Source organism: Alligator mississippiensis, chromosome 9 (assembly GCF_030867095.1).
Source record: "Alligator mississippiensis isolate rAllMis1 chromosome 9, rAllMis1, whole genome shotgun sequence".
Classification (NCBI taxonomy): domain Eukaryota; kingdom Metazoa; phylum Chordata; order Crocodylia; family Alligatoridae; genus Alligator; species Alligator mississippiensis.
Window position 1 is genome coordinate 71,511,023 of NC_081832.1, and position 25,671 is coordinate 71,536,693.

The following is a 25,671-nucleotide window of genomic DNA, read 5'->3' on the forward strand; positions in this document are numbered from 1 at the left end:
ATTTGATCTACTTTGACAGTACAGCTACCAATAACCAGTGCATAAATTAGTCCCATGCATATTTTTTCCCCACTCTTGGCCAGTGTCTCCCTGTCTCTTCATTGTATATTATGATACCCAGCTCTCCTGAAAGACCTCACATGGTCTCTTTCCCAGTGGTATGGTAAATGTTACGTTCTGCTCAGAGGATAGCCACCTCAAAAGGAGAGACATGATATAGATCCCATTAGATACGTGGTCCTGCAGAGGAGACTGGCTCACAACCAGAGAATGTGGCTGCCTTAATTAAATTACCATGTCCTAGCCAGGAGATCTCTCAGGCATTTGAAAACACAGCTGAGTCAAGGTGGAAGCCAGTTACCTCATCATACTGAGCTGTGGAGAGGTTTTGGGAAGCTCTTGCAATCTCCCCAAAGCCCTCAGTAATGTGGTGTGCTGGCTGGGTGAGACTTTTGTGAACCGTCAGGGAGAGCCTGGGGTTGTTTTCAGGTCTAGCAATAAAAGATCAGAGACTGTTGGGCCAAATTCACCCTGAGGCTAATTTCACTGAGACTGTTGGAGTTACGCTGGCAGTGGGCTTATTTATTGCCTTTTAAAATATGCTTACATGGCAAGCTGTATGCACACGTTTAGAGTAAAGACTTCTTAACAACCAAAGCGAGTTCATTCCCTCGTCTGAATGGCTCTACAGCCTCTAGGCTCTCTCTGCTCCTCATCTTGAAGGGAAAATCAAGAGGAAGCAGCTGATCCTTGCTGCATCCTCTGACCAACATCTCCCAGCCAAGATCGTCTTCCCAGTACAACCCTCCATGCCAGCCTGCTGCACCTGGAGATGTAAATCCAGGGCCTGTTCAGTGAGGCCCACCAGCTAATTTCACTTGTTTGCAAGGAGCTTACCCACATGCCTTCTCTATGTAGGCTGGAGTCAGCCTTCCACTATTTTACCCATCACCATTTCATACATCAGAATCATCCCCCTGAAGCCAACAGAAAGCTAGTTGAAGGCTCTGGAGACAAGGTGCCTTTTCACACCACTGAACAATTGGGCAGATCCTTCCTGTATTGACTTAAGCATCCAAGTGGCATGTGCTAAAATGAATTAGTGATCCATCGGAGAGGTCACCATAGCACTGCTGAGCACCCTGGAAAATCTGAGACTGATGCATACATGGCTACAGCCACTTCCATACCGGTGAGCTGTATCCAGCTTTTTCCTTTGCCAGCTGATACAGAGCTGTGGCAAAGAGGATGTAGCTCTTGGCTACCAGCACAAAGCCCCCAGCAGGCTTTCAATTGCCGTGGGCTTTCTGCAGTCTTGTAAACCCTGGAGTGAGTTAAAACCCCGTTCTGCGAGCTGTGTACACTCGCTTCCTGATCTGTTAGTCACAGCTCATTAATCTCCGATCAATCCATAAATAAGCCTTTTAAAGGCGACGTCAGAACTCAAGAATTATTTATGCTGAACTTTGGACTGATTTCTCTTCAATCAGTGCCTCGTCTTTGATTACACTTCTGGACCAAGGAGCAGTCTAGACTGGATTTAGTTTCTTTGGTGGAAAAAAAAAAGAAGAGAAATTGGGGGTTGGGGGTAGGGGATTGTATGTTTCTAATGAACATGAGAAAATAAGGTAGCTAAGAAAAGTGGAACAGCAGGGTGTTAAGATCTCCAGTAGTCAAAAGAAGGGATTGCTTTAGGCAAACTCTTTCCCACATGGAATATATAATGTCTAGACAATCAGTCTGGGTTTGCTTTGTAATTCTGTTAGGAAGCCATGACATACAATTTATTTGCTTCTGTCACAGAAGCACAGGTATTTGTTTCACTCACTGACTCTTAATTACCCTGAAGAATTCTGTTTAAACCCAAGGCATTCCCACTGCTTGTGAACTGCTCAGATGCTGACAAATACCCAAAGACTCTGGGTTTTTCCTTCTTTTGAACCAAGCCCAGTAAAACATAGCTCTTGGGGTCTCCAATCCCCTTCTTTCAAACAAAGTTTGAAAAAAAAAAAGAAGAGAGCATGCAGTTTTAGAGGAATCTCTAGTTTTATTCATGGTTTTGACACCAAGCTCAAACTGTTTTGCCCTTTTTTAGCAATTGTAAAGGTTAGTGGTCAAGCAAACCTCAGTGCAAAAAAAAAGCAATAACTTCTGTTTTGGTTTTTTCCCTACGGGAATCAATCTGAAAACAAAGCATCTGCCTTTTATTGACTTCTTAAATTGTAATTCATGCCACATGAACTGGGTCCATTCCTCGGCTGATGAAAATTTCCATAAATTAGTGGAACTACAGGGATTGAGACTGGGTCAGGGTCTATCACACCGTTTGCCTTTTTACAGCGGAGCAGGGTAGTTGAATTGAATTGATCATTAGTGGATCAACAGATAGATACAACAGTTATATTGGTATGAAATTATGCAGCTAGAAGATATTCTGATAAACTACTCCTAGAATATTGTAAGTGGGGTGAAAAAGTAAGTCTAACCCTATATCAGTCAGGGTCCTAATGTGGTATTAGCAGGCAAATATAAGTTAATTCAGAACAGCTCTGTGTATTTCAAAGGAGCAAGTGCCTTTCCCTTTCAAAATGGTTTAGAGTTCTGTCTATCAGCAGCCTGGAAGTATATAATGTACCAATGGATTAGTACTTCCTCCAAGGGTATGTCTGTGCAGAAGTTTATGAAGGCCATGACCAAATGAACTTTAAATTAGCTAAAGCCAACCAGAAAATACTCCAGCAGTTAGCCCATCCTGAGTTCCCTGCTATTGCAGCTACACTGCCAACACCACTTGAGCTAGGCTGGGTAAGACTACACAAACTGCATTTGGTCCTGTGTACACCCTGAACACTGCACTAAATAGTATGGGTGTTTCGGTTGTAAGCAGCAGTTATTTATGTGGTCAGTTTGCCACTTCCAAAGATTATTTTGGTCTGTTAGTGCAATGTGTATAAGATGTTAGAGATGCCACTTGTCACCTGCTATAAAAAACATGGTTGGCAAACTAATGAGCTGTGCCAGTTAATGAGTCCCAAAGCTTGATGGGAAAAGTCTGGTTCAGTTTGTGATACAGAGACAAGCTGAGAGTTTTTCCCAACAAGAGCTGGGCTGACAGTGATCAAATGAAAGAAAACATTACGCTGCTTTGTTAAGCTTAACGCTGGGGATTGACCAGGAGTTATCCGAACAGCGATTAAATGTGGTATACAAACCCAGGAGATCCAAAATAGCTTTCACAGTGTGCTAAAGCAAGCTGGCACTTGCAGCTTTATTTCTTTCCAATCAATACAAGGGACTATGAGCAAATGTTATCTGAGAAATAGTAGTGTGACCCAAAGCCACACCAGCTAATTACGACCTACACAATTCAATAAAAGGAGCTTTTTCAAGAATGTTGCATAATAACAAATACCGTGAATCAACTCATGGTCTTTCTGCACAGCCCTTAGAATTTGGCTCTTGGTATTGTGGAAGGGAAATGCAGTCTGAATATATAGATGGCCCCACTTCCCACAGCATGGAAGGCATCTCTGATATGGCATGCAGTGGTTCAAGTTGCACTGGGTTGCGCTCACTTCTGAAGTAAGATATCATGTTGGCTGCACAGCGATAGGCTTTCAGGGGTTGACATGAGAAAGGAGTGAAGCAGGGTTGTTTTGATGATATTTTTAATTGGATCAATGATATAGTTGGGAGAAATGTTAGAAAAGCTTTTGGGCACCAAATGCCCTTTTCTTAGGTCACTCTGAGTAAAGGACATTGTGGAGGAAGCGAAGTGAGCATATCAGCTCTAGAGGTGAAAGTATATGGATGTTTAATCTGTGTTCTTTAGGGGGCATTGACTTTCATTCCCAGGAAAAGAAACAAATGCACAATTAACCAGCATGGCCCTGTAGGATGGGAAGCATTCTTCTGGCTCAGCAGAAGATCAGCCAATACCTGCATACTTGTTATACCATCCTGGTTTCCCTTTGTACTTCCATTGTTGTGGCCCAGCGGGCGACTGAAACTGATGAGAGTTCTCCACAAAGGAAGGAATTTTGTCAATTTCAGTCTCCTACGAGGTCGAGGGCGGGAGCCCAGATGGATTTGTACAGTGTGAATGCGTATGCCTGCAACATGTGGACACATGCATCTGGGATGCAAACTAAGCAGAATTCAGCTTTCAGCCTGGGACAAGCCAAACCCACATCTATTCAAGTGAAACATAATTGCTCGGTTCCAACTGGACAAACTGCTGACCTGTTCTACTGTGGGCACTGGCTGACATGCCAGAGGTCAGCAATAGAAACTAGCCTCCCACTCCTGTTCCTGGGTGTACCAATTGGCTCCTTTGCTAAAATACTCCACTAGGGGAAAGGCAGACAAGGTTCTTTGGGTAAATCTGATATCCTTTATTAAACCAACTCAAATAGTTGGAAAAGTTCTTCTTTGCAAGCTTTCGTGTATAAATACCCTACCACTAGGGGAAAGACCGTCTCAGGCTGCTTGCACAAGGATTAGGTGCTATGGATGCTCCAGTATATTTTCCATGTTGCTTTCCTCTCTCCAGGAAAAACTGGCAGTCAGATGTGGCCAGTAGTTAAAAATCTGGGTGCCTCAGACTTTAATTTCTCAAAAATGACCCATCTTGGCCATTGCATTTCAGTCCCACGTTGGTTTTGGACATGCTATCTTAAAAAAGAAAATAAATATTTCACTTCTGCTAGGATTGTGAGTCAGTCACTTTCCAAGCCTATATGCTGGCGCTTGAAATTTGATTTCAGTCTTTTGTTTGGATTTGAATATGCTCTCAAAGGGAACCTGATTTTTGGCATTTTATTTTCTTTTTACAACGCAAAGGGATTGAGACAACTGGAACTTGCAAGGAGATAAAATATAGCTAGTTGTTTTAATTCTAAGCTCACTTATTAGTTTTATAACTCAGTACATATAAGCTGTTGAAAATATAGAAAAAGACATGTAGAGTGAAAAATTCATTGTCTAATCTTTGGAGTCTGTTTTCTATTGCAGAGTGATCAGTTATGAGTGCTGCCCTGGATATGAAAAAGTTCCTGGAGAAAAAGGCTGTCCAGCTGGTAAAATATGTTTTATATTTATTTAGGCATTTAAATTCTACAGCTATCCTGAGCAGATAATTGCTCTGATTCTTGGGAATTGTGGGTGATACTGTATACTCAATTGTGTGGAGAAAAAAGACTTATCCAGTAGAAAACTAAATGATATCATCTCAAATGAGCTTCAACGCCTGCAGAGTTTTGACAGAAATGTTCTTTTCACTTAAAAATATATTGAAGGTAATTAATCTAAGTTAAGCCTGGTATAGATATTAGGAGCAGGTTGAGTAGCACTACTGGAAATCTGATACAAAACTATCTGTCGTAACACACAGATCTTCTGGCTCGTACTTATTTTTCATGATGGCAAGCCATAAGTCTTACAAAAGTACATCTGCTTGAAAAAGCTCAGTGACTATAAAGAAAAGAAGGGGAAAACCCATCGCATTACAGCAAAAAGGAAGTGTTCTGTTTCTGCCAAGTTTGATGTCCCTATCTGAGCCTTTTCCTCCTGAGGAAGTTGTCGACATCTCCACTGGTGCAAGCTCCATTGAGATTAAGGGTGTGGTGCCACTTTACACCAGTGAAGAATCTGTCAATATGTAATTTGGCATGACATGAATGCAAACAAGAGCTAGCTCTGGATAAGGGCAGGCCTAGGTATTCATTTGCAGTCCCTGTTGGAGCCATGCTCATCTGGTTGGATGTTCCAGTTGCGCAAAGTCCTGCAGTCTGTTTGCTATTGGGGTGCCATCAGCTGTGCCCTGAAAATGGGCAGCCGTTGCCCTGAGTGGGTAGCATTTACAGGGTGTTGGAGGGTGTGTGGATTCAGTATATGCCAATGGCAGCCTCTATATAGATGACTATCTTGGGGTGAGGAGACTGGAGCTTCCCCTCATCTAGTGCAACCCCAAGGAAAGGCTATACTAGGAGCAGGGAGGTTTTCCCAGCTCACGGAGGGCTAGATCATGCCTAGTTTATGTCTCTTGAACTAATTAACTCAAATTCATCTGCTCTGCTGAAAGGCATGTCAACAGCACTGCAGCAAGTTGGCTGTGTTAACTGGAAGTGCCGTAGGTGGCTTCTGGTTCCAGATATCTGTGGAGCATCCTGGATTTTGTTACCCAAAAGCCAGTTGCATTCCATGGACAGGAAGTCCCTTCCCCTCCTGCCCCAACCACAAGCCCCAGTCCTGGCCTTTGTCATTCCAGGTCTGTTTTCAGACACCAAGGCTGAGTTTGGGGTTCTGGGGCACTTGCCACCATTGATAGAGAAGCAGGTTACTTATAAAAATGGATATGGGGATTGCAGCGTAAAACTGTAACCTGTACCTGTGTTGCTAATTGTTAACATCTAGGAAAGAAATGTGAAGCCCAATGTCAAATGAAAAATCAAGTGAAACCTATAAAAACATCTTTTGTTCAGTTCTGGCATTTCTTTCCTTAATTATCTGGGGCTAGATTCTGATTTTTGTAGGAAGCCAAAGTAAGTCCATTTCAATCCATGGTGATGCTGTTGGTTCTGGATAAACGGTGTAGTTACTGAGATTAAAATCTGCCCCTGTTTTAAGACAGCAGTGTGATAAATTGCTGTTCTAATTCTAACAAATATATGGCTGAGTTCACTGGCATGTTTCATTTCCAGACATATTTTTTTTTTGCCAGCAGCTCTGTTTTAATTCACCCCTGTGCAGCATAGTATGAATCACAGTATGCTAGAAATAGAATATTTTCTTCTTTCAGCTTTACCACTGTCAAACATCTATGAAACTCTGGGGCTTGTGGGATCCTCTACCACACAGCTGTATTCTGACCGCTCGAACCTGAGACCAGAAATCGAAGCACCTGGAAGTTTTACCATCTTTGCTCCAAGCAATTTAGCCTGGGCTTCTTTGCCTGCTGTAAGATTAAATTTACTGTTCTTCTATTGCTTTGCTTCTTTATTTTTCTTTATTTAATATTCTGAGTGATGGGGACTGAGGTTCACTGAATGGCTAGTTCCAATGGAGGCAAGGCAGGTTCCAACATGGGCATTGCAAGGCATTGCTTCCAACATAGGCATTGTATACATTGCTATACTATAGTCCATCAGGTCCAGTATTGACTAGTATTTAGTTCTTGAGAGTAAGTTTAAGAGCCCCAGGGTAGACAGTTGAGGGTTAATCTGCTCCCATATTAGGACTCTTCTGATCTTTGATAGAGATTCACTTAAGACCTGAATCAAGAAATCGAATATCCTTTCTACAATTTTCTTTTTGTGGCTCATTACTTGATAACTTGTTTATTCCTGATATCCATAAAATGTCCAGTGCCTTTTTTGAATCTTATTAAACTCTTGGCTTTCCACTGTTGAATTTGGACATAGTATTTCTTGGCTTTGAACTTTCGACTTCTTTCTCTTTAATTAACCCCACTGCCAAACCCCATCAGCTTTACTTTGCTTTGATCTATAGAAATGGGAAAGAATTCAAAATCCTGTGCCCTGTTTGCTGAGATGGCTTTAAGCGGATGCATGCATTGAAGATCAAGAATCATATTTTCATTTTATGCATCTACTCTGCCTAGCACAGGGATATTTCTGATTCATTATTTGGACCAACTGTAGGTACTGCTATCATAGACATGATGACAGCAATTAACAAAAGCTTTGCCTTGATACAATGCTCTGGTTAGTCATTCATAAAAGGCATAGCTCTGTAACTTCCACAAATGGTGTTGCCTAATCTGTGCAGCTTTCATTTAAACATAGAAACCTGGCAGGTTCTCAGAGTATCAGCTCCTATTTAGAATAAAGGAGTTTCCTCAGTAAACTTTTATGAACACCTGGCATTTGAAAAATGCCATTATTAGGTTTCCATCTATATGAAGCATCATTGAAATGCATTTGTACGCTGCCGGTTCCTTTGCCAAATCCATAATCCTGATGTCAGTGACTCTCTTTATATTAGGTTGAGTCTCAGAATAATTAGTCTGATTTTGCTTACATTTAGGAAACATTGGATTCCTTGGTCAGCAATGTCAACATCGAGTTGTTAAATGCTCTTCGCTACCACATGGTGAATAGACGAGTCCTCACAGATGACCTGAAACATGGAACATCTCTCTCTTCAATGTACCAGAATCTTTCCTTGCAGGTCCACCATTATCCTAATGGAGTAAGTAAATTACTTGGTAAAGTCTTGGTAAATGTCTAGAGACCAGCTCCCCAACTGGAGGATCTGGTCTGTTCCCATTTTTCCATTTTTTTTTGTAATTTCGTAATTGTAAAATTAGGGTAAAATATTGATGATAAACATGAAAAAAAGGGGCTGATGCAAAAAGGTGCTGAATCTGCCTTGCTCTTGTTGACATAAGTGAGAGTTGAAGCTACTCCTGTGTTACAGGATTTGGCTTAAATATTCAGTGTTACAATTTGTGGTCCCCCCCATCCACTCCACTGATCTGGGCTGAGGCCAGGGCTGGGGCTGGGGCCAGGCCCAGGCTGGTTGTTTCAGACAACCAATCAGAGTGTGAATAAAGCGTTATGGCCAGACAGAGTAAGGCTTTTATAATATTAGAATATGTGTATATGTATGTGTGTGTATATGTATGTGATGTCTGTATTGTTTACATATTTTATATAGATATAGATATATATAATACATAAACAGTACACACATAGATATCTCTATCTCTATATCTATATCTAGCTATATATATATATATATATATATATATATATATATATATATATAGCTAGATATATCTCATTACCTGTTTTCATTATGTCTGTGTGTGTACACACACATACCACACACACACAAATAAATGAAATATATGTACATGATTCAATATGTAGACCTGTAAAGAGCTTGAGTAGAATGCTGATACACCAACGGTTCCAGAGATTTTGCACCATGGGTAAACGCACTGAATTATGTATTTGCTTATACATGGTAGTGCAGATAGAAGGGAGAGCAGGGTGACACAGTGGATGAAGAAGGCTGTAGCGTATAAAAGCTCATGCCCCTCTGAACCAGTTAGTCTCTAAGGGTTAGTCTCTCTTAGCCACTAATTAAAGTGCCACCCCTGCAGCATGTGCAAAAGTACCCTAAGGTGCCATCTTGCCTTACCTTCTGCTTGACTTCAGACTTAACATGACTAAACACCTCTGTGTTGATAGTACAGAGTGTCTGAAGATTATTTTTACTGTGGTATAGTTATAACCATGGCTATCAAAAGCACAATCGGAGCACAGTTTTTTACTGCAACACTTACTCACCTGAGTACATCTTATTTACTTGGGTAAGTTACAAGTCACTGGATTACTCAAGAGTACAATTTTAGTACATTAGTACTTTCTTTTCATACCTTGGGACTACTTAACCAAGCTATCAGTTGTTGAGCTTTAAAAGCAATAAACATTACTCCATATAGAGAAATTATTTTTAATTAGCTTCTTGCAGCTCCTTCACAGACAGAGACTGTTTCACCCTGAAGGTTAATATGGCATCATCTCAGAAATAGAATAGTTGAAGGCTTCTCTAATTTCTCTCGGTGCAAATGCAGTCCAATTGTGCTTCCTCCACAGATTGTAACAGTTAACTGCGCCAGGCTGTTGAAAGCTGATCATCAAGCCACCAATGGAGTGGTTCACCTCATAGATAAAGTCATTGCTACCACAACCAACAACATCCTGCAAATTGTTGAAATTGAGGAAAGCCTTGAAACTCTTCGGGTGAGTTCACCCTGGAAATGCTGGTTGTGATCATTAAGGTTTTTGTTAATGGTATTCCCTAAACTTCATTGTGATAGAGGCACTTAAAGCTTGTCCTTGTTAAAAGATGTTGGCAGAATGCTTATACTAATGTAGGCTAATCCTGTTTGGGAAGAGTAATAATCTATATCAGTATAACTGTGTATCCATACTGGGGCTTTTGGTGGTATGACTATGTTGGGGAAAAAATCATACCCTTTATATGACATACCTCATCTTCTGGAATTATTGGGAGCCTTTCAATTGATTTCTGCGGGTAGGTGGTCATAAATGCCTTTCTAAATCTGGCCTTTTGTCACTGTCTTGGTGTGAGAACATGGTTGCCCCTCTTTTTCTTGGTGAGGGTATGCTAGCCAACCACTTTTTGTTTCTTTAAAGGCTGCTGTAGCTGCTTCAGGTCTTAATAACTTGTTGGAGAGTGAAGGCCAATTCACACTCTTAGCTCCAACCAATGAGGCCTTTGAGAAGATCCCGCAAGAAACATTGAACAGAATCCTTGGGGACCCAGAGGCTCTGAGAGGTAAATCATTGTTTGCCAAGTGTGTTAAAAGGCAGAAAAGTATTTTGTTGTTCCAGGAGGAACTTAATAGAACTGGACTGAACTAACCCTTTGTATACCCTAACCTAGGCTCTAATAACCCATTTCCACTCCTTGTTCCTAGAAGTCTACAGGCTGCACCAAACCTGCATATGTGTAGGAGTAGTTGGTGGGGGGAAGACTGGACACAGTCCCATTCTCCAGATCTTCCAGTTTGTTTGCAGGAGAATACAATCAGGAACTTTCATAGTAATTGCTTTGGTCTCCTTTGGAGACCCAGCCTTAGTCAAAGAAGGATCAAGGCAACTGAGAAGCTAGTATTGCCTTACCTGTCCAAGCACCACTGTGCATCATTGGACTGGGAACTCTGCTGTGTAGCAGTTACACTGCACAGGTGTCAGTCTCCAAACACCCATCTGCATGCCTCTGCTGTGGAGTGGAATTTGAGCATAAGGGATACTTTGCCTCCACTTAGGATGGGGCGGGACTTGGATGATCATGTCAAAGCTAATGTACTTCTGTTTTGCTGGAAAATGGAGGTTTCCTCTACCACAAGCACCTAGGCAGATTTTATAGGAAGTAAAATTATGGGCTACAGTCTGTCTGCCTTGCCCATGTGATCAGTTCCACAGATGTTCATTCATCTGCCTGGTCATATGGACTGCTCCTTGGGTTCAGTCAAAGGACTCAAGGATAGGAGAGTTGGCTAAGTCACTTTTGCACTGACTGGTGATGGTCCTCTAGGAACCATTATACCACCTGGAATAAAATGGTATCCCATACCTAGCACATCTTTGATGAAGAGGTTATGGTGCAGAGCCTGCTTGGCTGGGAATCACTTGGTACTCTGAGACAAGTTTACATGCCCTTTGGGTTTAGTGAAGCAACACTAAGGGGACTTCTTAGCAATCAACTGTAGTAGAGAAATCAAGTGTCTCTGACCAATGCCTAATCTGTCTAACGTTGAAGAAAATACACCGCAGTCAATCCATCTCTTCTGGATTAACATTCGCACAGATGTCAGTACAAAATCCCATATTTCTTTGTCAAGATTTGAGATTTGGCTACATTAAACTGCCTCCTTGAAAACTTCAAGTCAAGAATGGCTGGTTTCAAATCAAGAGGGGCTTCAGATGAGGCTGGTTTCTACTAAATGTAATTGTCTTCTTCTGTAGCTTGCAAATATGCAACTGCCAACTGAGGGCAGCTTCCACTGAAAAGAGATGTTAAATGTCTTAGCTGCTTCATGAATAGTGATGTACAACTCAAGGATCTTAGATCAACTACATCTTTTTTTCTAAAATAGCAAATAATAATAATAATAGTACTATTTAGGTGGTATTTTATGTAAAAACCAAAGGGAATGTAAGCTGCTCCACTGGGGCAATTGCATTGGTTTTAATCTGTAGGCTGTAAATCATTGTGTTTTTTGAAGCAGGTCTTTGTCCCTGGAGGTATGATACCAAGCCATATAACCGGCCAAGCTAACATGCTTTCTCTCTTATAGATCTCTTGAACAATCATATATTGAAATCAGCTATGTGTGCTGAGGCCATTATTGCTGGCTTGGCAATGGAGACTCTGGAAGGCACCACATTGGAAGTGGGCTGTAGTGGAGAGGAGCTCACTTTGAATGGAAGGCCTATCATTGCTAACAAGGATGTTGTAGCAACCAATGGTGTTGTGCATTTTGTTAATGAGCTGCTAATCCCAGATGCAGGTAAAAAGCTAAATCTGTGTTTTATGCACATCTTTCTACCCTTTGTTTAGAAAATCTCCTGATTGAGGAGAGGGTGACTTATTCTGCAGCAGATTTTAACTAAGCACAACAAGAATGCGGGTAAAAGCAAGAATGTGGTTGGCATGAACGAGTATTTGTGCATGTAAATTGGATATTTAAGTACCAAACACCCAGATTTACATGTGTAAACATGTTTTTTTCAGGCATCTGCAGGGGAGTATAGAAGCAACTTGTCATTCATGCTTAACTCATCCATCTTTGGAAACCTAGCTTTTAATAGAATGTTATATTACTGCAGCTTAACACAGTATTTGAAGTCCTAAGATGTAGTAATGAAGGGTTCATTAGGAATAATTAAATAGATCTGATAGAAGAGAACTAAGGTGTAGTTTTCAGTCAAAAAGTTCCAACCTGTGTGCTATGGAATCAATTTCTTGGAACTGATACATTAGCTTTCCAGAAATACAAATAGCTTATTAGCAGGTACTTCTAATAGCAAAGAGTGTCATTCATGTTGCAGTAACTTGTTATATGATTTCTTTTCAGCTAAAACTTTGTTTGAGTTGGGTCAAGAATCTGAGGTTACAACATCTATTGACCTTTTCAGACAAGCCGGTCTCAATTCTCACCTGACTGGAAATGAGCGTTTGACGCTCCTTGCCCCCATAAACTCTGCATTCAAAGGTAAAACTTCAGAAATATTTTATTTGTTCCATTGGTGATGAGCACAGACTCACTTCTTAGAGGAACTGGGTCTGCAGAGCAGAATATTACTTCTGTTTCAAGCAGTGACCTTTCTTTTTTTTTTTTTTTTTAATGCATGTCCCTCTCAAATGGCTTCTGTTATGAGCCCTTATTGTACTTTGGATATCCTAATTAGACATTGGATCCTTCTTAGTGGCTCAGTCATTGGAGTAAAATGAATCATTGGGTCTTGATGTACTTTTTGCTACAGATGGGATTCCTCGTGTTGACAACAATTTGAAAAATTTGCTTCGGGATCACATTGTTAAAGGCCAGCTTTCCTCTAAATATCTTTACCATGGACAGAAGCTGGAAACTCTGGGCGGGAAGGAGCTGAGAGTTTTTGTGTACCGCAACGTAAGTCCCTATACATATCCTAGCTGGCTACAATATTGAAGCTCTAAAAGGGCAATTGCTCTAAAAGTGGTCTTTGTAAATGGCATCATGGAGTTCTGGGTTTACAGTCTCACACATTTCACAGCAGAGGTGAAATCCTGGCACCATTGTTTTAAGTGAATGGGAGTTTTGCTATTGATTTCAGTTGGACCATTTCAGTTCCAAACAACTAGGAACCTGGAAGCTAAGACCTCGTTACACATTATCAATGTTAGGAATAAAAATTCAGCAGGCCAAGGAATGCAGTTACACAAGTGTAACCCCATAAAGTCCTGAGCATCCTTATATTTTTCTTTTTCATTAAAAAAAATAATTACTGTGTCAGTTAAAATCCCTGTGTTAATTAAAATCTCCTCTTCCTTGAAAGGCTATTATAATTTCTTTTCTGTGATTTGTATTTGCAGAATCTTTGCGTTGAAAACAGCTGCATTGCTGCCCATGATAAGAGGGGAAGGTTTGGCACAATGTTCATCATGGAAAAGATGTTAACCCCACCAATGGGAACAGTGATGGATATGCTAAAAGCAGATCATCGCTTCAGGTAAAATGTTATTCTTACTATTGACCATGTAGAAGCCATGGTTCCTATTCCCTGATGACTGTAGTCACTACTACGTGGTGTGTGTAAGGGTAAGAAGAAAATCTAAAAGGGTGTCCTTTTCCTAAATTATAAAAAGCAAAGTTTGAATGAATTCAAGCTCCAGCTTTTAGTGCCACATGGGTGGATCTACACATGTGCCTCATTGCGGTGCTGACTAATTAGCTCTGCAGTAAAGTGTCACAGTCCACATGTGTGTCTGTATTAGGACACAGTAAATGAACTCCACTGTAGGATAGTACTGTTGGAGACCAGTACTATCCTATGGCAGAGTAGTTTACTTCATCAAAATGCACGTGTAGATGGTGACAGGGCCTGGCTGGGGCACGAGGGTGCTAAAGTGCTGGAACTGCCTGCTGCCTAGCCCTGCACTGTAGCACCCTCATGCCCCAGCAAGCCCCTCTGCTGCCCAACAATGCCACCTAGTGGTGCTACCCAGGGCTCCCTGCCAGCCCAGGACTGCTCCACCTTAGTTCAGTGTGCTATAAGGGTCCCAGGCGCACATGCAGACACTGCATCCGGGAGCAGCTGACTCTGGCACAAACTGCACCAGGGTTTATTTCTCCTCACTAGTAGCACTTGTAGATACACCCAAGTATATTTGTGTTGCTTCCTTGATTTGTCCTTTGCTTCATATTTTCAATGTGAGCTGGGTTGAGATCTATCAGCAGACATGTCTATTATTCGGAGTAGTAGTATAGAGGTGGTTGGAAGATGATGACCCTATTGTGCATATATTAATACAGTGAGGACCCCATTCAAAGCCCCCTGGAATACTCCCACTGTGAGTTTTGGATTAGGTTTAAACTTATTGACCAACTTTTCAGAATCTGGTGTAGCTCTACCATTGTAGCTCTTCTTGAACATCTGTGATAAATACTCACTAGCCAAGCAGTGCAGTTACAATAAGGATTAAAGTAGGTTTGAACCAATGGCACTGACAAGGTTGTTTTGTGTGTGTGTCTTGCAGTACATTGGTGGCTGCGATCCAATCTGCTGGTCTAACCGAGACATTAAATAGGCCAGGTACCTTCACCGTGTTTGCACCAACAAATGAAGCTTTCCGGGCTATGCCACGTGGGGAACTGAACAAGCTTATGGGTAAATATCTATAGATGTGATCTGCCTTGCAGAACGTTGAACGTGTTTTGAAGGAATGACTGGACCAATGTGCCTTCTGGAACCCGTTCTTTGACCATGTCTGTTGAAAACACTCTGCATAAGCAACCTTGATGTGCCCCCACTGAAAGTTCCTGAGATATATATATAGATATCTATATATAGATATCTATATATATATATAGTAGGCTTTGGAAATGGCATTGCATTTTCCAGTGAGGCAGTCACAAAGCCACTGAGAATGGGGGCACACACCACCATGACAGCTCTGCATCCATCTACAATATGCAGTGTACCCTCCTCCTTGCTTGGGCTGGGCTCTGCTGATGGTGTAGACAAAGGGGGACAGTGGTACTACAACTGCCTCACCTCTCCATGATGTTACTAGTGACATCCTTGAGATCTCTGGATTTGGCAAAGTATATGGAGGAAGGATCATAGTGCCACCTTCTCATGTCTCACCACACATTTATGCATAATGTGGTTGCTTAAAGCAAATTTTGATAACTGTTGTCTTCAGTGGGCTTTGAATCCAGGCCCCCACAACCAGAACTTTGTCTGAAGATAAAATTTTATATATTGCTGGTATCAAGCATTTTTTATATATAAAGTGTATTCTATATTAAAAAATATTTATATACCTATATGATGAGTGCATACAGAAAAATAAAACAAATCTAGTCATAAGAAAAAGACATTTTCTGGACCGAAGATCAAGACTGGGAGAGGATCAGTGTGCTGAAAAGCATAGACTTCAAAGTCGATATGGAAAAAGTATGAGAAGGTTTACAGCTATCCTCCATATAAGCAGTAGGGTGTTCTCTCTTTTCCAGTTGAGAATGGATGTAGTTTGGAAAGAATGTCAGGTATTCTAGCGTAATATCTTGTTTGGTCATGAAAGCCTGACCAAATATTGACATCATAACCTACAAAGCATCTGCACCTGGTCATGGGTGATCCTTTTACGTGCCCAGACAAGTCATGTATAATATGAGACTGCGCAATCATTCTCATGTTTAATGTATAAATATTTCTCAACCATTTTGCAGCCACTGTGCCCTGCTCCATGGGTGAAATATCCCAGATGTGAGTGCTTTAACTGTTCTTGGTTTTCTAAGCAAATATTTAGCTTATGGTTCTGAAGAAGAAGTGAATCATGCTGGCGGGGATATGCAGTGTGATCTGACTCACACTGGACAAGAGAATTGCAAAACGAGATGCTTTGTTTTTCTAGATTAAAAACCTGGAAGTCATTTTATGCTAAAAGGTGTCCCATGTTTTGGCTGATCTAGAGTTTAACCAGTGGCATTTTAAGCTCTGAAGGAGAAAACGAGAAGGACTGATGCCCACAGCTGCAAAAATCTCTAAACAGAGGTTGTAAAGAATATACCCAATCTGCTTCTTCTGAGGTCTGATCTGAAGTTTAATGAAATTAGTAGAGAAACTCCTGTTGTCTTCTCTGGGCTTTGAATCCAGGACCCCCTCTCCCTCATAATCCCAGTGTCTGTGAACTATGCATTGGTGCCATGAAAATGGTGGCACCCCATCCTATGCCTCAAATACTACAGTCTGGCTTGCTATGAGAAAGCTTGCAGCCCTTTCAAAAGGAATATTAATATGGACAAAAATGTTGAGATTTGCAATAACAAACAAGGTTTTCCCTATTCTTTCCCTATTATTATTGTTTGAAACCTGACCATCCTCAGGAAATGAAGCAGATAACAGAAACAGGTTCAACAAACATTTATTTGGAAGAAAGAGAATGAAAACATAAGATGCGGTGATGGAAACCCTCAGATTGTGATCTCACCCAGTTTTATAAACAATGCAGAGTTGGGTTGGAAATTGGACCACCAAGTGGAAAATCAATGTGTTGCTGGAAGCAGTACTTCCTATGAATGAGTTACTGACCCAGTGCATCAGCCTGGTTTAAGAGGACCCTGGTTTTGGACAGTGATCATTTAAGACCTGGGATCATAAACACCCCATGGTACTTTGCATACAAATGAGTTAACTTTGGTGTCCCAATTAAAGTGGTTGTTGCATGTTTTCTCTCTTGCTTACTTGGGTACTTTCAGTATTTTATGGGACTGCCCGTTTATCGTCGTTCTAGAGCCTAGGGAACAAGTTATAATATTGTTCTGCAAATGCTTCTTCTGCCAGGTAACGCTAAAGAACTTTCAAACATTCTGAAGTACCACATCACGGATGAAATCTTGGTTAGCGGAGCAGTGGGAGCGCTCGTGAGAATGAAGTCTATGCAAGGCGATAAACTTGAAGTCAGCACTGTAGGTATCCCTTGAGGGGAGGAGGGGCAAGGAGTTGTTTGTTGGTTCTTTGAAACATATTTTTTTTACCAAGCAAGTGCTTTTAACCAGCTAAGCCACAGTGCCCCCCAATAAGTTGCTGTAGAGGTGGGCAGAGACCCTGGAACATGTACCACACACATTCTCTGACGGCTGCCCAGCCAAGACTCGGCTTCCTGGGGCAGCTTGGATTCAGTTATCACAATATATTTTTTGAGCTACCCAGTGACTATGGGTTTGTCAGGCTTGACATTTTATTTTCAACAATTGTTTTATGCTCGTTTGGATAATATCAGATGACTTCCAAATGCACCTTCAAGTCCCACTAAATGGTTTGTAAAACAGTCTTGAAATAGGAACCTCTGTACTAGGAACCCCATGAAAAAAGCCTGGTTTCTCCCTAGGAGGATAATTTGAAATGAATTGCTATAGCTGCTATAATTATAAATAACCCTGAATCATGGGGAAGAAATCAAATGAACAATCTGTTCATTACAAAATCTTCCCTCTAGGATTTTTTTTTAATTTAATACATTCTGTGTGTGCTCTTTTTAACAAAGCAGGATTTATTTCATTAATGAGCTTAATGAAGCAAATTTGGCATCCATTAATGGGAAAATAATTTCTGTAAATCTAATAATGGATGAACTCCTGCAAAGATGCAAAAAACCACATTCACAACAAGTTAAATGGAAAGATGTGTGCGTGCCCTGTTGGCTGCTTCAAGTAGGCTAGGTTCTGGGCTGGAGGATCCATGGACCTGGTCTTGTCTGGCTACTTCAGATGAGTTTACTGCAACTAGATCCCATTAAAAAAGCAGTTAGATGTCATCTTGATGACCCAAGACCCCTGCTTTCAGGCAAGAGGCAAATATTCTTCTTGTGCCATAGAGCAGAACCCCATCTATCTTGTAGAAGAAGGAGAGCAAGTTCAGTTCCAGAGGCCACTGTTGGATGACCTGAGGGTACTTCTGCCCTTCTTCTTCTGACTCCAATAGCACTGAACTAATAAAGTATACTAAAGACTGTGGAAGTCTTGAGAACTCCCCTTTCCTCCCCATGCCCCGTCTTCTTTTTTAATGGTGGGAAGGGTATTAACGCTACCTCTTTGGTACACCAAGACAGGTCTTTCTATTTCATCCCTACAAGTTATATCCTGGATTGTATCAACCCAATCTTCATAGCCTTAGGAAAGGGTGAACAGTGCAAAGGAGACCTTGAACTCCAGCCTTCAGCCATGGCAAAAAAAGGAAGGATATGTTTCTTCATAGGAAACCAGGAAGGACGATCCAGTGCAATGTTACAGTATGAGGCAACAATCTGGGTGTCAAGGAAACCTGTCTTCTAACCCAGACTCTGCCACTTGTTCAAGTTCACTCCCCCCATTTTTTTCTCCATTTCCTTTCTCTCCATTTTTGTGTCTCAGCTGTTTAACCTGTAAGCTTTTTGGACCACAGACTATCTCTGACAGCACTAGGACAGTGTTGACCCTGAACCTGAGACCTGTAGGCATTACTGTAATACAAAACTAGTTCCCTACCACAGTACAAAAACTAATCAAGCGATCTGATCCCATGGTCTTTACATCACTTGGGTTCATCCACCCTACCTGATGTAGTAGGTGTGGACTGCTAATCTCATTCAGCTTCTGCCTTGCTGTTTGGTTTTATAGTCCTCCCTTCAGTGGAGAGCGCATTACAAATACTTACACCTACTGGGTAAATAAATTATGTGACTGTGGATCTAAGGGGGTTTTCCACATATATTATAGTCATTTGGTTGAGGTTTTCCTTTTCTTTTCCTGTTTTTACCCCCTTCCAGAAAAACGATGTAATTCAAATCAACAAGGAACCCGTTGCTGAAAGCGATATCATGGCCACGAACGGTGTGATTTATGCTGTGAACTCAGTTTTACAACCTCAGGGTAGGTCCATGTTTATAAATGTGTAAAGCTGCCTGGGTTGCTCACTTGTGGAAAGCACTCTAAGAAATCTGTTTGCAAAAGGAAATAGGATTTCTCTGGTGGCCAGTAGGGTAATGGGTACATGCTGCTGGTTTGCTGAGAAGCGAAATTTGGATGGTTGCATTATAGTGAATGGAGCCCACCACTACCACCTTTTTCTGATGTTTACTAAGTGGTTCGGAAGTGTTCTGTGAGATTTGCTTAGCCCCATTCCTTTTACAAAATGACGATGCACCTTATAATGGCACCAAAGATTTTGAATGCACTTCTGCCAAATGTGGCATGACAGTCTGAAATTGCTCATTTGAGTCCTAGTTCAGGCCCACACTTATATTTGTCCTCAGTTCAGCAAGCAAAACACATGCCTAGCTTTAAAGTTGCAAGTAGTCCCAAATGCAACTTAACACACAGTTAACTTTTAGGCACTTCTTAGGTGAGGTCCTAAGGGGTGTATCAGGACCTTCAGGTATTATATTCTTGCCCTAAGGGACCTAAGCATAGTACTGTCACTCAATTTGGAAAACAGAATGGGTAGGGGATATCTTGGTATTACTATGACCTCATCTATTTAACCTACAGTAGCCTTGCCAGTGCTCCAGTAAAAAATAGGCTTTTATAGTGTAGTCATGTAAGCAGTGGTCATGTCTCATGTAAGCAGTGGTCATGTAAGTTATTTTTGCTGTCTTAGGAATGTGGGTGACACACAGTAAACACTTTAATTTGCTGGTGCCTTCATGCTTTCACATAATTTTGCACAAGTATTCAGCAGAGGGAAGCAGGGGGTATGCATCATATATTCTAATGATGTTGGAACTGTGCCTTTAGCTTCTAGGCCTCAAGAAAGAGGTGATGAGCCTGCAGATCCAGCACTAGAAATCTTCAAACAGGCATCTGCATTATCCAAGGTAAATAAAAATGTAGCTTGCCCGTGGTGCACTTCTGAAATTGCCTTGCTGTTACTAATTGTGCAAGTTAAATTCAGTTTGGGGTTTATGCCAGGGATGTTGGGTCAGTGCTTAAAGAAGCGCACTCACCTCTTTTGCATAGCTATAAAATAGACAAACCATTTGTCCTAACATAGGGCACATATAAGCTCGATGCTAGATGTGTGTCCAATTTTACACACACACATTGAATAAATGTCATTGTTATAGCTAGATTTCCCCCTTCTTTGTTCAGACTGCCAGCTGTCTTGTGCAGGAAACTTCTCTCCTGCTTTTGTCTGTTATATACAAGACACTTCTTAGCTACTATTTGTTTCTAAAAATCACTTCTCTAGGAGTAACCAGTTTGCTGTTGAAGAATGTCAGGCTTAGAAGACTTGTATTCACCATTAAACTAGATATTGTCCTGCATAACCAGTCTGCACCTCCCTTCTGGTGGAGGCCTTGGACAATACATAGATCTCACAGGTCCAGACTCCTTCTGGATGCTAGGGCAACCAAGCTGCAGAATTGTGGCACCCTCCACGGAGAATGCCCTTCTACCACATAGGACCCAGCACTGGATCCTTGGAAAGCACTCGCTTACCTTCACATATCCAATGATGTCATAGGGCATGTTGGCTTAGAAATGGTGTTTAAAAGTTTGGTTTTTGGGAATTGGCCATGCATCATACAAAACCCTTTGTACAGTCAGGGCCATAATGCCACACACTCACTTGCATGCATACTCCTGTCTTTGAAGCACTAGAGCTACATGCTACTTGTGACTCACTGCATTGAACACAGATGTAGTTTTGTCTTCTGTACTGTTCCTTCCCAGTGGGAGAGCTGGTTTAAAAGCGGTTAGTAGTTTTCAACAGATCCTCTTTGTTGAAAATTTGAAGAACTTGGACTAGATCCATTCGATATATTTAGAAAATGTTGACGAATCAGTTGTTTGGCTGAATGGTGTATGCAGCTACAAGATATAGAATCATAGAAAATGAGGGTTGGAAGGGACCTCAGTGGGTCACATCTAGTCCAGCCTCCTGCACAAGGCAGGACTGTCCCCAGCTAGATCATCCCAGCCAAGGCTTTGTCTAACCGCCAAGGATGGAGATTCCACCACCTTTCTGGGTAACCTGTTCCAGTGCTTTACTACCCTCCTAGGAAGAGAGTTTTTCCTAATATCTAACCTAAACTTCTCTTGGTGCAACTTAAGACAATTGCTCCTCCTTCTGTTAAGGAGTTCAGAATTGTTTTTACATTAAACTAATATGCCTTCTCTTGTTGTAGGTCTCTCAAAGGAATCCTCGACTAGGTAAATGGAATGTCTTATTTTCTGTATTGTTCTCTCTAGGATATTTCTAGTTATAGGATCACTTGCTTACCTCTTTTTTTTTAATCAAAACAGCCTGAATGTTGCTAATGTACCATCCTGCTTTCATGTCACCATCCTCCACTGACCACTCCTCCAATATGCATTCATTAGAAATTGATATGCCTTGTACCTAGACCTTAAGTACTCAGTAAAACTCCTGAAGAATGGGAGCTGTATTATCGTTATATAAAAGAATACATAGTATTTTCCAACCCCTCCTCAGTAGGGTGGCACATTGTAGGGGTTAAAAGGCCAGAATATCTGGCATCAGAAAGTTTGTCGCATGGATAAAATTACTTGTATTCCAGTAAACAGAAAGTGTGGGCAGACTAGAACCGTTGCCTTCTCTGCATATCTTGTTCTTATCCTGAAGAGGCTTTGAATACTTGCAACTCTCGCTGAAGTCAACAGCAGTTATAAGTCCTCAACGCCTTGTGGAAGCCAGCAAAAAAACATGCACCACAGGCTTTGGCAGGAGTCCTCATCACAGCAATGGGAATCCTTCCACTGACTCCAGTGACATTTGGACACAGCCATATTAGCGTAAAGGAAAAGAAATAGCAGAAATAAATGGCTGGGTAGTGATTTCAGTGCAAGTAAAATGTATTGTTCGATGTGAACATAGGGATGTTTTCAGCATTGGTGTGAGAATAGGAACGGATGCATTATATTTTTCACATTTGCGTCTTTCCCTTTTCTCTTTTCAGCACCTGCGGTTTCCAGGTTATTAGCAAAGATGAAAGGAAACCCTGGGACCATCTGAAGACCATTCAGAGGAATACACAGTCAGTGCTTCATTCAGTTTTTGCAGTTGGTTTGAGACCGGGACAGAGTTGTTTTTAAAAACCAAATATCACACTTCAAATTTATTTTGTTTTCACTGAAACCGATAGGAGAAAAGAAGCCATGTGTATATATATTTGTAAACCATTGTTACTGTCTTTTGACCATATTGTTCCACATTAAGGCTGATTTTTTTTTTTTTTTAAAGTAGGTACTAAATTGAAATGTTTCTGGTTTGGGTACCTAATCTGGAACAAATTTGGGGGGGCCACAATTGATTTTAGAAGTGCAAGGGTGAGCTCTCACTGCAGCACTAATTCAGAAAAAAACTTAAGCACATACTTAAGGCCATTCTGTTCAGGGGGATGGTACTGTTTAGACATACTTCCCTGAAGTAGGGATGATTTTCCTGTGTATTTCCAGTGGATTTCTCTGGGGTTGTGCATCATAAGCATCTCTGAATAGCAAGATGAGTGTGTCATTTCATTCAAGGAAGCCTAAAGCAGCTTTGAAAAATCAGTGCCACCTATTGAAGATGTTAGTGTTAATGACCTGGTGGTAATTAATGAGTTCAACTTTTAAAGCAAATAGACTCCAGGTGCAAACCATACATTTGATCTATCTAGTGATTATTTTAGAGTTATCTGAGTAATACAGGTTGTATTACAGCAGCATATATTCCCCACTCGGTCTCTTATTTGGAAAGACTATAATGCAGTTCAAAAGTTAATAGGCTTTTTTGCTGTTGTTGATAATGGGAAATTTGCATGATATAAGCTACAGTTTGATCTTTTGTGCTTTTTATTAAACTGAAAAGAGACAGTTTAACAAAGCTGTCTCTTTTCACAGTGAGACTAAAAATACATCCTATCTGTAATGAGTGTTCTCCCTAACAGAAGCCTTCAAATAAATGCTTCCTTTGTAATAATTGTCGGGGTTTTTTAAAAAAAATAAAACAAAATATAAACAATGAGGATTGTCAGCATCCGTGGTTTTTTATGGCTTGATGGCACTGTGACTTATTGCTGGGGGACAAAGTTCTAGTTGGCCAAGTAGCTCCCATGGTTCAAACTAGTATTAATCTCAGAGAGGCCAGAATAACTGAGGAGGACTTCCCCAATTGTTCTCTTTCCATGTGTGACTTCTCCAAATCCTGCACAACTGTCATTTGGCAGGTTGCTCAAGAGAAAGAAATGGAAATGTGGCTGGTGCTGATCCCATAAGAAGTGTTTCTGGCTATGGTTGGGCCCAGGGATGTCCCCCCACACCCTTGCAGGCCAATATCATTTGGCTCTGAACATCAGAGCAAGGGGACAATCAGATCTGAAGCTCCTGGTTGCATCTGTCTTGTAATCTTGTGTCTCTTTAAAGTCAAGGTGCTGAAAGGGAGAACAGCTTATCAGGTATTTCTGCTTCTTCCAGAGAGATCATTTTTCAGCGTTCACAGTCCACCAGTGTGAACTAGCTTTCCATTCCCCAAGGGTTTTTGAAAGGCTGTAGTCCCACCTGTAGCGAGCGTGTCCTTCCACCCCCACTGTGCAAAAGGTGCATCCAACAGACAAAATAAATGCCAGCTCTTTACTTCTGCTAAGTTCCCGGCAGAAGCCCCCAACCTCACAGAGTGAGAGGATAGACTGGGGAGTAAGGATCCTCCAAAATACCTCACAGGGCATACATATCCACTCTAAGGATTTTGCATGAAGTGTGGTAGGAATAGCAGATTTGTGGGTGACATCAGGTGTTGAGCTTTCACACTCCTCCCAGGTGTCATCACTGAGTTTTAAGTCCTATCAAGTAAAGAGATTGGGTATTAAGAACCCAGAGGCTCCAGAAAACACTGATATAAGCATCCCAGTACCTGTCAGCTTGCATCAAGGTGAAGGTTGCTCAGGCAGAGGCTAGGATCAGTAATTTCTGCTACTGAGTGTTGTGAAGAGCATCCAATATAGGAGCTTTTTGTATGCGATCCTGAAAACCCCACAGGGACATCTCCAGGGAGAGATTTGTCTTCACACTCAGCTAATAACCTATAATATATGTAAAATGAGTGTAATGAGGGAAGAAATTATGCCAAGAGACCTCTGGGTGCTTAATGAGCAGTATCTCAAGCTCTTTATATCTTGAAGACTTCAAAGCAGACATGTGGCTGACTTCTCTCCTGGAGTTTTTTCCTAAACATCTGGAGCTAAGCTCTCACTCATCAGGATGCCAGGAGGGTTCCTTCAGTGAGTAATAGGCTTTGTATTCTCTCCTGGGCCAATTATCATCTCACGAAAGAAATGACTGTAAGGCAGAAATATATGGGTATAAACATTTCACTTTAGAAGGGCAGGATAACAAAATGGATGTTGCACTAGTTGCCCTTGTTGAGGGGAAAAAACAACTTATTCTTCTATCAAGAAAAGCAAAACTGAAATTCTTCCTTTCTGTATTGGAGATATGCTTATAGTTTGAATCTGTGAGAAGTACTTGGCCCCTTCTCACCCTTTCCCCCTTCTCACCTTTTTTATGTACAACATGGTTATTATTATTATTATTATTATTATTATTTTTTTTTTTTATCATTTGATTCTATCAAAAAGAGAAAGTGATGTAGAAATCCATAGTTCTAGCCCTACACAGACCAAGGAAAGGTTAGTGGGGGGCCTCGTTTGGAGAGACTTTGAGCTTTGACTAATTGGGATCATTAATGATTCATGGGGGGGAAAAAGAGAGTGATTAGTGCACTCAACCTGTACTTCGTTCCCAGCTCCTTGGGTTACCATAAAATCCTTTGGAGCAGAGGCTGGACCCCCCCCCCCATTTTTTCCCCAAGTGGGAGTCCTTGCTACAAAATTATACATTCTCTTGCTCATTTGCTCTCTGGCTCAAAGAATATTTAAGCATTTGATATGAAGCACAACAACTTTAACAGGATGGAGTAGAGCAGCCTAGTGGCTAGGCTATTCTCCTTGGGGATGGGACATGTGGGTCTACATTTCCACAGAAAGGAGACAGAATTGCACATTGCCCCCTGTCTTGAGTGATGTGCTTTCATCCCTGCAGTATCTGGTAAAAGGTTCTGGAGTATGGGAGCAAGATCCCTTCTCATTTTGTACAAGGCCTGATCTGCTCAGTCTGCTCTAGGTACACCAGCCAGAGCGAGCTGAGGACCCCTTTGCTATGAATCCTGACAGCTCTCAGGTGGGTGTTAATCACCAAGCTGTTCAGGCCTATGAAGACTTTTTTGATGGTTCTGGGTATGTTCAGAAACCGGCATTTAGGCATCTAGGGAACTTTACTGGTGAAAACTTAGATGTCTAGTGAGTCTGAGCACCTCCAGGACTGGATGGCAGTTGGGTAGTGGTTGTGAAGAACCAAACTTTAGA

The 25,671-nt window shown here is 41.3% G+C and overlaps 1 protein-coding gene across 1 annotated transcript in view; it reads left to right on the forward strand.

Annotated features, from left to right (window-relative positions):
* TGFBI (transforming growth factor beta induced) overlaps positions 1–23,276 on the forward strand; it is a 33,564-nt gene extending 10,288 nt beyond the window's left edge. The window contains exons 3-17 of the mRNA XM_006276411.4: positions 5,014–5,078; positions 6,800–6,957; positions 8,047–8,211; positions 9,627–9,773; positions 10,191–10,332; positions 11,858–12,070; positions 12,638–12,775; positions 13,047–13,192; positions 13,636–13,772; positions 14,800–14,930; positions 17,112–17,236; positions 19,075–19,177; positions 20,042–20,121; positions 21,436–21,460; positions 22,228–23,276. Coding sequence (XP_006276473.2) covers positions 5,014–5,078; positions 6,800–6,957; positions 8,047–8,211; positions 9,627–9,773; positions 10,191–10,332; positions 11,858–12,070; positions 12,638–12,775; positions 13,047–13,192; positions 13,636–13,772; positions 14,800–14,930; positions 17,112–17,236; positions 19,075–19,177; positions 20,042–20,121; positions 21,436–21,460; positions 22,228–22,283 — 1,831 coding nt within the window. The 3' untranslated portion in view covers positions 22,284–23,276. The remainder of the gene's footprint in view (positions 1–5,013; positions 5,079–6,799; positions 6,958–8,046; positions 8,212–9,626; positions 9,774–10,190; positions 10,333–11,857; positions 12,071–12,637; positions 12,776–13,046; positions 13,193–13,635; positions 13,773–14,799; positions 14,931–17,111; positions 17,237–19,074; positions 19,178–20,041; positions 20,122–21,435; positions 21,461–22,227) is intronic.
* Positions 23,277–25,671: the final 2,395 nt, after the last annotated feature.